This window comes from Rhinolophus hipposideros (assembly GCF_964194185.1).
Source record: "Rhinolophus hipposideros genome assembly, chromosome: 6".
NCBI classification, from domain to species: domain Eukaryota; kingdom Metazoa; phylum Chordata; class Mammalia; order Chiroptera; family Rhinolophidae; genus Rhinolophus; species Rhinolophus hipposideros.
In genome coordinates, this window is record NC_138052.1 from 73,184,475 (window position 1) to 73,196,716 (window position 12,242).

General features: G+C 41.1%; 1 protein-coding gene across 1 annotated transcript; it reads left to right on the forward strand.

Moving 5' to 3' along the window:
• Positions 1-923: 923 nt before the first annotated feature.
• CTLA4 (cytotoxic T-lymphocyte associated protein 4) lies at positions 924-6,928 on the forward strand. The gene is made up of 4 exons (XM_081051829.1): positions 924-1,053; positions 3,601-3,948; positions 4,409-4,518; positions 5,782-6,928. Exons 1-4 carry the CDS (start codon positions 945-947, stop codon positions 5,884-5,886), a joined length of 672 nt encoding a protein of 223 aa, XP_080907955.1. The 5' UTR covers positions 924-944; the 3' UTR covers positions 5,887-6,928.
• The last annotated feature ends 5,314 nt before the right edge of the window (positions 6,929-12,242 follow it).

Consider the following 12,242-nt stretch of genomic DNA (forward strand, 5'->3'; position numbering starts at 1 on the left):
TGAAATATATGAAAACTCCCCTGTTTGAAGGGAGGGTCCCCAACGCTTAATATTCTCTTATAGGATGAACACTTGTCTTACCTACAACTTTGATAAATTTAAGTACTTCAGTCATATTTAAACTTAGTTCTTGGATTTCCTGCTTGAAAAATTCCCTTTAGAAAAAAAAATGTCTATCCTCTAATGGAAGTTTTGAATCTCTTGGCTCATTTTGGTTGATTTTTTTCTGGACCTCTTCAACTCTGGTTTGTCTTTGTTAAGGCTTTCAAGAGCACCTGAATTCTTTCCTAATCTGCAAAACCAGTGGCAGAGACATTTATTTCTTGTTATTTTGGTATTTTCTCTCAACCAAATGGAGCTAGGAGAAACAAAAAGTCTTACCTGTAAAGCCTGCCAGGGGTCGTGATCCACAGGTAGAAAGCAGAGCTTTTATTAATAATGTCCATAGACTCATTCTGTCATTAGGTTAAGGGGTCAGAGAGCCGGCAGCTTAGCAGTTTTGGGGTGTGTCAATGAAATGAACTGGCTGCTGAAAGATTCCCAGACAATTAGGGATAAAATTGGGATTTAGGGGACTCCTGCACTCCAAGAAAACTTCCAAAGTTTTAGCTCTCCTCAAAGCTTTAGTTTCAACTTGACTACATTTTCCAGCCATGAATTTTTTGTGTTTTTTTTTTTTTGTCAGTTTTATTTTGAGTGTTTGAGGTTATCTTTTCGACGTAACAGCTAAACCCACGGCTTCCTTTCTCGTAAAACCAAAACAAAAAGCCTTTCTATTCAGGTGCTGTCTAAACGTACTCGACACTAATACTTATTTGGAATCAAAGCTCACCAGCCGTATAAAGTCCTTGATTCTGTGTGGGTTCAAACACAATTCAAAGCTTCAGGATCCTGAAAGGCTTTGCTCTGCTTCCTGAAGACCTGCACACTGTTCCCATACAGCCATGGCTTTTTTTGGATTCCGCAGGCATGGAGCTCAGATGGACCTGGTTTCTAGGACCTGGCCCTGCACTGCTCTGTTTTCTCTTCTCTTCATCCCCATCTTTTCCAAAGGTGAGTGAGGTTTTTGGAGCATGAAGGTGGAGGAGGTGTTTCTCCCATCTGGGTTTCATTTCTTTTAGCAGTCAAGGGCAGTGATTTCTAGCAAAGCCATAAGCTAAAAATAAAACTCTAGTCTTTTGGCTTAGATAGCTCTGCATCCCAAAGCTGTCAGGGGACAGCTGGCAGCAACAAATAAGCAGAGATACAGCTCATAGCAGAGAGCCGAACACTGGGTAGGGGCTTGATAAATATATCTGATTTGGTTTGGGAGACATAAGCAGTTTCAGACTCTCCTATATGAATGGAAGAAAATACTGCAAAGTTAAGTGATTTAAGAGAGTAGAGATATCCACAGTCCTGAATACATCTGACCTTAGAATCAGAGTGAGATCAAAATTTTTCTTTTAAAAAAACATTTATTGAAGAAATCATGGAAAGTGTCTTTCCTCCCCAATTCAAGGTTTTAAGGTTCTCTAATTCTCTTCTATAAACTAATTAGCCAGCTTCTTTAAAATCTTAACCTTTCTTTACTTAATTCAAGGTTTTAAAGTCTTCTTAATCAACTCTATAAATGAGTTAGCTACTTATTTAAAAAATGAAAGAGTTTGAGATTGCAAAACAAAAAAAAAAGGGAGGAGGGAAGAAAAGAAGAAAGGAAGAAAACAAGAAAGAACACAAGCCATCAGTTTGTTTGGCATAAGATACTCAATTGCTGCCTGAACTATCTGTGGAATTCAGAGGCAGATTCCCCAGTTTTCATATAAAATAAAGCTCTATAAAGGCTGATACTAGGTTTTGTTATGTGGTGTAAAATGATGAGCATTTCCACTGAATTTCAACTTTATTTCTCTCTGGACCTTCTTGGTTCAGAAACCACGTAGTCTGGATGTAGTAGGTGTTCAAAAGATGTTTGATGATTGAATTTGTACTGGATAAGAAATATTCATATATATTATTTTATTTCACATGTTTTGGACCTTTAGAAAGATTCAAATTTACTTTTTAGGAAATTTATCTCAACCGATAACTGGGATCCTCCCACTGTAGATACTGGGAAATTGAATGTGAGCAGATTTATTGGTGATAATGTAGAGCTTTCCTGGGATAAAGCAGGAAATTTGTTCGTCTTTAGTCTTAGAGTCAATACTATAATGATTATTGAGTGTCTATTTGGGCAGGATGTAGTGGCTGTTCCCAAGAGTTTATAAGCCAAAAGCAGAAGCTGGAGGAGGTGTGATTAATGGACAAAAAGCTTTAATATAGGACAGAACTTGATTAAGTAGACTTAATGCTCAGAGGATGCTCAGAGGGTGTCTCGGAGGGCATCTCTGATAGACAGAGACGAGGGTTGTCGAAGGAGGCTGTGGTCTAGCCAGTCAGGACTGCTGGATTAACCATGGCAATGGCTGCTGCCATATTGTTCTCTATTCTGAGCACATATATTGTCCAGTATAATTGCTTTGTGGAAAGGACGAGCACCTTCAATATAGAGTAGTTTATATACAGAAAGAGGCGTCCTGGAATCTCAGATTTCAGTGTTAGGTTGGGATTAGATCATGGAGGATATTGAATGTTATTTATTTGTTTTTGCAACACATATTATGTAAGGCAGCAAAGGCTTTGAGCAAGATGAGTGACATTGTTCAATCCAAGTTGTGGGTGTCACTTGTATGATTGACTGAGAGGAGTTAGTTACAGAAAGGTAATTTGACATGAAGCCACCATATTTTAGGTGATGTGAGCCTTTTTTGTATGTAGAGCTGGCTTCTCTTATTTCGTAGAAGCCAGAGGGAAAAAGAACACCCCATGAGGGTGTTCAAGTGAGGAGAGGAGGCAGCGGAAGACGTGGTGGTGGTGGCAGGGGAAGCCCACAGAAGTTAACAGCAGGGTTGCCTCAGCCTGGAGAGGAAACGACCTGGTGCCCTCTGCTCTGTGGCTTCCTTCATCTAGCAGCATCCCTCACTTTATGATAATAATGCCAGGGAAGGGGGTGGTTGGCACTGTGAACCAAGGCTCAGCTACTTGTAGTAATAGGGGTACAGGGACAGGTAAATGTCGACAGAGGTTTCTGAGGTATGTTTTTAGATATGAGGCAATATTCTATACTTCAGCCTCCAAAATTTCCTCTACGACACATAGTTCCTGAACTATATAGTTCCTCTAATTTTATTACAACTTTAGAATACCAGAGTTTGGAAGGAGCTCTGATATCATCTAATCTAATCCCCTTTTCCTACATGTGAGGGAAAATGAAGTCCACAGAGAAGGCATGACAAATTCTGCCACAACTGATTACCTTCAAGAAACTATTTCCCAATAAGAAAATACCTTTATGGAGAGTAGCTGGAAGACAGCTGAGAGATGGAGGGAAAGCTGGGATGGATGAGAAGGGAAGGGATAGGGGAGAGTGACGGGCTTGTTTTAGAAGAAGAGAATAACTGAAAGGTAAAGTTGGAGGGTGCCCATCAAAAATAAACCTTTTCTGGCTTGAAGTTTTACCTGGGCCTGGTGGTGGGTGAGCATGATTTCACTGAGTTTCCTTTGGTTTTTCCATGTTAGGGATACACGTGGCCCAGCCTGCAGTGGTGCTGGCCAGCAGCCGAGGTGTTGCCAGCATTGTGTGTGAGTATGGGTCTTCGGGCAATGCCACTGAGGTCCGAGTGACGGTGCTACGGCAGGCTGGGAGCCAGACAACTGAAGTCTGTGCTGCAACGTACATGGTGGAGAGTGAATTGACCTTATTAGATGATTCCACCTGCATTGGCACTTCCAGTGGAAACAAAATGAACCTCACCATCCAAGGGCTGAGAGCCATGGACACGGGACTCTACATCTGCAAGGTGGAGCTCATGTACCCCCCTCCTTACTCTGTGGGCATGGGCAATGGAACCCAGATTTATGTCATTGGTGAGCAAAACTATATCACTAAACTGACACCTTTTGCATTGCTGTTGCTATCTTCTTTGCATGAGAATAATTTTGTTCTTTAATTTCAGGTGGTTCATTTTTAAGGTTGTGAAAATTCTCTTTAAGAGTTCTCTGGACGGTCACATGGTAGCCTTGCTTAGTATGGGTAGCAACCCAAACAGCATTCTGATTATAAAATAAAATGGGTTGGGGAAAGTCTTTTTTTTCTACTGGCAGGCTGGGGCACTCATTCTGGAGTGATAACCGTCATCGAGTTTGCCCTTACGCCTTTGATAAGACACTCTTGGGGAAGTAGGCCCAAATAGCCAGACCTACCTGTAGGCTAGCAATATTATCAAGGTCTGGAAGCTCAAATTTCTTCCTTTCTTCACCAATGTGGGGAGTAGGGCCTTAAGATTTAGAATGTCTCAGGGAGGCTCTGCTTTGTCTTCTGTTGCAGACCCAGAACCATGCCCCGATTCTGATTTCCTCCTTTGGATCCTTGCAGCAGTGAGCTCAGGGTTGTTTTTCTACAGCTTCCTCATCACAGCTGTTTCTTTGGGCAAAATGGTGAGTGCGGTGCTACCAATGTACCACTTTGGGGGGGGGATCCCTTTAATGATAGCAACTGACCGGATAACGCCGCTGAGTTTGCTTTTCTGGAGCTGAAGCAGTAAATGAAGAAAAGGACAGTGGTGAAGAACACTAGAACACTAGAACCCTTGGCATTGGCCTTTGAGGTTTCAGAATGACTAATATTTTAGATGAGTATGTTTGACATTGAATGTTTGTGTGCTTCTGAACAGGGTTTCAGTTTGAGTAACCATTTGAATAACATGGGGCAGCTGTTTTTATCTTCATGACAAGTGTACATAGGTTAATAACTCTGAAACACAAGATTAGCTTGGCCAAAATGCTGCTAGAGAAGACCACCTGTATAGATTTGATTCTCTCCCTTAATGTCCCTCTGCGTCACCTGGAAGCCATCTCATAGTGCCATCGAATTTGTACCTTCCCTGTCCACGTGGTAGCTGTCCACATCATACCTCTCCAGGGCTCCCTTCTACCCAGTTTTATTGACTGGGAAATCTTTCCCTGCCCTCCAGCCCAGTAAATGAGAACCCCAGTTGTTGGTGGAAGAGACAGAGATATGGAATCAGGCCTCCTATTTGGACCCCTTTCAGCCACCTCTGTCTAAGGCTGGTTTTGTCACAACATTTCCCTCTCTGTCTCTCTCCCTTCCACCCTTCCCCCTTCTCTTCTTTCCCTGCCTCCCTCTCCCTTTTCCCCTCTCTCTCCTCTAACATCCTCTCTCAGTCTGTTCTGTTGCTGTAGCTTCTTCCTACCTCATTTGCTATAAACCACTACACAGATTAGTATGCTAGCCCTCAATTTACTGAGGCAATAAAAACTGGAAACTAATGTAGACAGAGAAAAAGTAATAAAAAGTTTATGAGGAGTGGAGATGAGAAATACAGCTCTCCAACAGGATAACTAAAGTGTATTATCTTATCAAGCTCGTTCCCTCACAAACAACATCCAGTCACTTATAGGCATTTTGGGTGTTCTTTCTGAATCTCTCTCAAAGTCTCTTTCTCCTATCTTCCAATCAGGAAAAACGATTGCTATTTTACATCTACAGCACAGAATTATATATCTAAAATGAATTTTAATAGCCAAATCAAGAAAATCTCCTGGGGTTTATAATTCTGTATGTTGTTAACACCTATTTTTCAACAGGGTAGGGACCCAATAGCTGTTGAGTCCTATTATGGTTAGAAATGGCTTCTGTACTCCTCAATAATAATTACCGTTTCTTTTTGTGTTTGGCAGCTTAAGAAAAGAAGCCCTCTTACTACAGGGGTCTATGTGAAAATGCCCCCAACAGAGCCAGAATGTGAAAAGCAATTTCAGCCTTATTTTATTCCCATCAATTGAGAGACCATTATGAAGAAGAAAGACCATTCTCCAACTTCTAAGCACTGAGGCAATTCTACCTTTGTGCTCTCCAGTTATTTTTGTTTGTGTACTTTGGGGGGATTCATCTCTCCTGAATGTAAAGCTGGATGCAGAACCCAAATTAAGTGTACTACAATTTAAGGCAAAGAAGCAGGAAAACGGAGCCAGAGTATTTCGGTCACATTAGATCGAATTTCAGTAAAAGCGTCACTTGGGAGTAAGATGGTACATGCCAGGGAAAGCCCAGGAAGGGAGTGAAGAAGAGGACTATATTGTATACACCTTGTATTTACATGAGAAGTTTCTAGTGGAAATGATGATTCAAGTTAAATGTTTATGCTGTGGTATTTTTCTTAACAAGTGTATAATTAAATGAATACTTTAAAAATACTCACATGGCTATATTTTAGCCAGTGATTCCAAGGGTTGTATTGTACCAATATGTATTTTATATCTGATAGTATTGTGCATAGGGGCCACATGTGCTTTTGTGTACTTGCTCATAGTTTGAGTATAAACACTATATGGCAGTGTCTTCCCACCATGGGTTCGGGAAGTTTGGTGAAGGGGCTCAGGACACTAATACACCAGGTAAAAAACAAGGTCACCTGCTAACTGGCTTGGAAACTGGAGGAGAGAGCAGATTCTTGCAGACAAATCGAGCTGAATGGGTGTTGACATGTGCTTTGGGCTTTTATGCCAGCTCCATTTAATGGTGTTCAAGGAAGCCAAAACTGGTGGTATCTGAGTTAACTCAATGGAAAACCATTGCTGAGAAAATGTCTCATTCTAGGTGTTCTATGGGTGTGAACTTCAAGGAAGCTCCATTTACACAGGGCCCCAATTTCTTATACGTGGTTCATGCCACAGACAGAAAGAAGAAGCAGGTGGCAGAATAGAGTCCATGGAGGTTTCTGAAAACTAACACTGTTTGTGTTTTTTTAACTCACTATTTTCCATGAAAATGCAACAACATGTATAATATTTTTAATTAAATAAAATCTATGATAGTCATTGTTTCAGAGTTGTCTTTATCTTCCTTGTATTTGACTGTTGTGTTTGAGTTTGTTTTTGATTGATTCGCTCAGCCATAGGTAGGGTTTCCAATATTAGGAACACTGGGAACAAACTGAAAAAATCCAAAAGGGAACGTAATATTTCATGAGTCCGCTGTCCACCAGCCCATTACCTGTAAGCCATTCTTAGAAGGAATTCAGCCTCTGTCTTTTGTATTTCTTCACAAGAGCTATAAAGCGGGCTACTACAGAAACAGCAGCCCTTGATAAATCACGCACAGCATGCTCTTTAGCACAGGTTCTTCACCTCCTCTTTCTTATCCACAGCTTTCTCAGCTCAGTTGGCACTGATTACAGTTGCCATGGCAACTTGAGCTTGTGAAGTATGGCCCTTGCCGCCATTTTAATCTGCTTCCATGGCAAATAGAGCTTTTCCTTGTGGCTTCCAAATGGACTATTTCACAAACGTGGGGAAAACATAACTGTGGTCCTGTGTTGCTATCAACCGGCAGGCCTGGACCTGGCCCACGTGAGCCCTCTGTGATTCTTGGTTAAACACTTGTAGCTGCCTGCTTGGTTTCCACACAAGGTTTCTTATTCTTGACCTCCACATCCTGTTATTGTCTTGTGAAATGATTCTTGGTGTGGCCAGAGACCACCTGTAACTGAATCAACCTACTAAAAATGCTGATTAAAGGGCTTAACCTCAGATGCACTGAATCAGAATCTTTGGGCAATGAAGCTAGGAGTTTGCACTTCCAACCAGCTCCCAGTGCTTCTTATACCCATCACATTTTAAGAATCACTGCTTAGGAAGCTATCTCCTTTTTGCTCAGTATAGCGCTCTCTTTCTCTCTCTCTTTCTCTCCCCCCCCCCCAGGAAATGCCAACAAACAAATGAGACAGCACATAGTGAGCATTCCATAAACATTTGTTAAATAAAAATGAATAGGTCTTTCAAAATATGGGAATAGCAATTACCCAGAATGAGCTCCTACTGTGTCAAAGATGTACTTCCTACTCTCTTGACCTTTGTTTGAAGAAACACACAGTTTAGGTGCCCTAATGGATAGTATGATGCCATTTCTACTCTTCCAAGTGTCTTTAGAGAGATCATTCTTTTCCACAGTTGATGGTAGATTTAAATGACAGAGAGGGCCTTACACAAGGGACCTCTCAGGTATCTTTCAGACACCATTAGACAATGGGCTACTTTATATAAACTTAATATCTCTTCTACTATCACACTGAAATTCTACTTTTAGCTATTGATTGAGTTAAGCATTGCCCTGTTCATTCATTCTCAATCTTGAAAAAATAAAGTACTCCTTAGCTCAAAAAATTTTCATCGGTGGCAGAAGAAATTGGCAAGAAAGACTGTGATCTGAGGGTCCACTGAAAGGGGAGAAATAAATTATGGAGTGGTGGCATCTTGTCAGTAGATGAAAGCCTCTTCTAATCCCAATTTCGTTTATAAGGGTAGATTACAGGCCCTTTTCCTGCAATACTCAGATTCATTGCCCTCAAGTCAGAGGACCAACTGTTTCATGGTATTCCAACCTTCATCACTATCTCCATGTCTGGGATCAAGGTCCTAGGGAAGCCCTAAGATTCCACTCTTCTATACGGGGCTTGGTCAACCATGGAGGGGGAACCTCAGCACCATAACTCTTCTCCCTGGAACCATTGGTCTCAGGCAGGAATGTGGATGACAAGGGGAGCAGAGCTCCCCTTGCTACCAGGGGTCAGCCCCAACTCCTACCAGTTCCCAGCACATAACTCTGTTCATCTTCTTTCTTCCAATATGGTATTCTCACTTCTGCTACTTCTTGTTTCCCTGTTTCTCTTCTCCAAATATCTTTAGCCCTCATTTTCACATCCATCAGGATTCATCTCAAATTCTGCCTCCACTATCAAATTCACTGACACTTCAAGACCACATGGATTTCTCCCCTTCTAGTTTGCAACTATACTTGGTTTCATCTCTAATAATTTCAAATGCACATGTCTTTTCTCCCTAGCTTGAGTGGAAACTTCTCCAAAATAGAAATCATCACAGCTTTAGACACACAGTAATTGCTCAAATAAGTGTACTGAAGCATTAGGGAGCTAGAATATCCAGGACTGTGTGGGAAGGACAACTGTCTTCTATGCAGAACATGGCTGTGTTTTCTTAGGTGGCCTCAGCCTAATCTTTTTCCCCTTTGACCAGCAGAACTATGCGTAGGTCACTCTATCTATTGGCTTAAACCTTTAAGACTCTGGAATGTGAGCTCCAGCTGCTACCTTGCCCCACATGTTCTACTGTTACCTCAATCCAGTCTTCCAATATCTCTCTCTCTCTCTCTCTCTCTCTCTCTCTCTCTCTCTCTCTCAGTGGGGAAGGTAACAAATGCTCATTTTTATTCTCTCTTTCATTTTTGAACTGTGAGGGTGTTGCTAAAACTATTTTTTCTGAGTCTGAGCCTCCTTTCATCTCCTGTTGATGCACACCTAATTTACTTGGGAACTGAACTTGCAAAATGTTGATATCATTGTGATGTTAATCGGAGCAAAGCAAGTTAAGAAGTTTGGGAATTTGTAAATTTAAATTATTGTTTTGGGAGGTCTCAAAGCAAAGCAGAAAATGACTTCCTCAGGAAAATTATTCCTAATGCTTCGCTTCTCTTTTGCACCTGGCTCGAGCCATGACTCAGGTGCCTCAAAGGCCTTGTTTATTTTATACATTGTTTTCTCATCTCAGGTCAGTTTGCTCTGTTTCGATCAGAAAGCTGAAATAACCTATTGATGGAGAGAGAAAAAAGTTCTTTCCTTTCTCTTTTCTGTGTCCCTAGTTATAGGCTTGGATAGGGATTTGTACAGGTAGTTTTGCCAGATTCAGCCCCGAACAAAACAAACTGAAACAAACACTCCCCTGCTCCAAGCCAGGATGACTTGATCTGACAACCTTATCAGCAGGAAATTTTATACCTCTAATGTGATGTGAGTAAATTGTGTGCTGGAGACCCCTCCCCAGGAGTTTCTGGGCAGGATCAACCTGAGACTACGCGTATGTTTCAGTTCTAACCTAACCTCCTGTTTCCAGTCCTGGGCACATATGAGATTGATACTCACTAGGGCTAAAAGGTCCTGCAAAGGAACAAGCTATTAATCTTTCAAATTTTTTTCTTAGGAGAATTCAGTCTGTTCTGATCTATATGGCTAGGAGTCTGACATTCAGACCCTTCCTGGAAATCGTTGCTTTCATGGGTACACTCTGTTATAACTGTTCTTTTATTTATTATGTACCGTAATTATCTGGAACAGTCGGGGAAAATGCAGATTGAGGTGCCTCAGACCCAGAGCTTCTCATTTGTAAGATTGGAGGCGGGGCCTGAAGATTTTAATTCTCCAATGAGTCTTTGGATCATTTTTTCAGAAGCCATGGTCTAACTCAGGATCCTACTACCATCATAGATGATTAGGACTGGAGAAGGAAACTTGGAAATTATTTTAGAAGAAAATGAGGTTCAGAGACATTAAGAAACTTGTCCAAGGTCACAGAGTGATGCAGGATTTGAACCTGGCTAGGTCTCTCGATTTTCACATCAGGGCTTTGGAGTGGGTGACACTATGAGCCTTTCTGCTCAGATACTGTCTTTTTCAGGCTGCTTCTGGAACATTACTGCTACCACTTCAGGCTACTCCCAGAAAACCTGCTTTTCCTTTCATCTCCATCCTAGCTGCTCTGTTAAACCTCACTGTGACCATTACCATTGGTTCTGGCCTGATGTTGGTTTCCTCTTTTCTCTCTCTCCGTTAACCTTCCAGGGCACTAGCAAGATAATTACAGGTGACCCAGCTTGTCCTCAGCCATCCTACAGAAGAATGCTGCAGAAGAGAACACAAAACAGCCACTGCCCATGTCTGTCAGCAATACCTGCATTACACCGAGAAAGGTTCTAAATTTTGCTAGAAGTCACGGCACAACCCAGGGAAAGGATACATGCTCTTTTTCATCACAGGCAATCATGTTACCATAGCAACCGACGGTGTTTCAAAAACATGATGCTAGTCACATAAAAATGATATAGCCTACTTGAACAAAAAAATTGGAGAATCTCTCTGGGAAGAATTGTAGGAAATACATTTCAGGAGATGATTTCAAATTTTAGAAAGCAATGCAAACGATTTCTCTCATACAGCATTTTTCTAAGGATGTTGTCTTTTTCTTCTTGCTTCACCTTGACGACACTTTTGTCCATGCTGCAATTGTCCCACTATTAGCTTATTTTCTTCAGCTTGTTGAAAATGAGTCTTGTTTTCCTTCTTTGTAGTTAACTTGCAACTCAGACATAGTCTCTAGTCTCCTGTGAACATTCTCTCTTTTTTTTTTTTTTTTCCCCTAGAACATCAAAGTTGTCTTTAACCATGACTGAACTTTAAGGACAGGAAGCTTGGATTTGTGAATGAAGACTAGCATTCTGTAGTATTCTTTTCCTATTGAGAAAGCCACCATGCTGCATAAAGTTCATGAGCTCCTTATTCTGGATGAAGAAGGAAAGGAAACTGACTTTGAAGCCTTTAACATTGCACAGATGTACTTAGCTCAAGCGATTCTTGCAAAATCCTTGCAGAAGAGGTACTGACATCATCCTCATATTACAGATAGAAAACTGACGTTCAGAGAGGGTTTTATTACTCTCCCAAAGCCACACAGCTAGTAAATGGCAGAGTTAGGATTAGAACTAATGTTGAATTCCAAAGCACATGTTTTTTCAAATAACCATTTTTAAGTTCTGGGGACTCCCTGCAAAAGGAAACAGGTGAAATGGAAAGTAAATGGGGATTGAAGAGCTGGAGAAATAAAGCATGTATCATGCGCATTACAAACGGGTGTTGGAATAAGCAAAAAATCTTTGGACAAATGTTTTGAAAGGATTTTTAAAGATGCTTATTCTGAGATTAGCTCCAGCAGCTGACATCATAACCAAAAAAGAAAATAGAAGGTGAAAACATTTAAAAGTGGACCACTAGTTTCAACCTACAGTGTTAGCAGTAGCTATTTTTACAAGCACTGGCATTGAAGTCAGTATTGGCTGGATCCGGGTATTAGCGCTTCTGACTCAGAAATGGGGGGAAATGGAAACCATTAATATAGCCCATGGTAATCTTTGATTCTCACATAACCTGTAGAGTGCTCCATGCTAGTGGGGTCATTCCCTATTCAAAACAGACTTGAGATAATAGAAAGTAACGGCCAGTGAAAGTCAGTGAGTGTTACCTTGCATGTATATTTGGGACCCTTGGCATAGGGCTAGTTTGTAAAATAATAATCAG

What these genes read in the sequence shown, in the direction of transcription:
- CTLA4 (XM_081051829.1), top strand. Translation starts at nt 945, where the DNA reads ATGGCTTTTTTTGGATTCCGCAGGCATGGAGCTCAGATGGACCTGGTT. An exon ending in CATCCCCATCTTTTCCAAAG is followed by an intron (nt 1,054 to 3,600) that starts GTGAGTGAGGTT and finishes TTTCCATGTTAG; the next exon opens with GGATACACGTGGCCCAGCCT. An exon ending in AACCCAGATTTATGTCATTG is followed by an intron (nt 3,949 to 4,408) that starts GTGAGCAAAACT and finishes CTTCTGTTGCAG; the next exon opens with ACCCAGAACCATGCCCCGAT.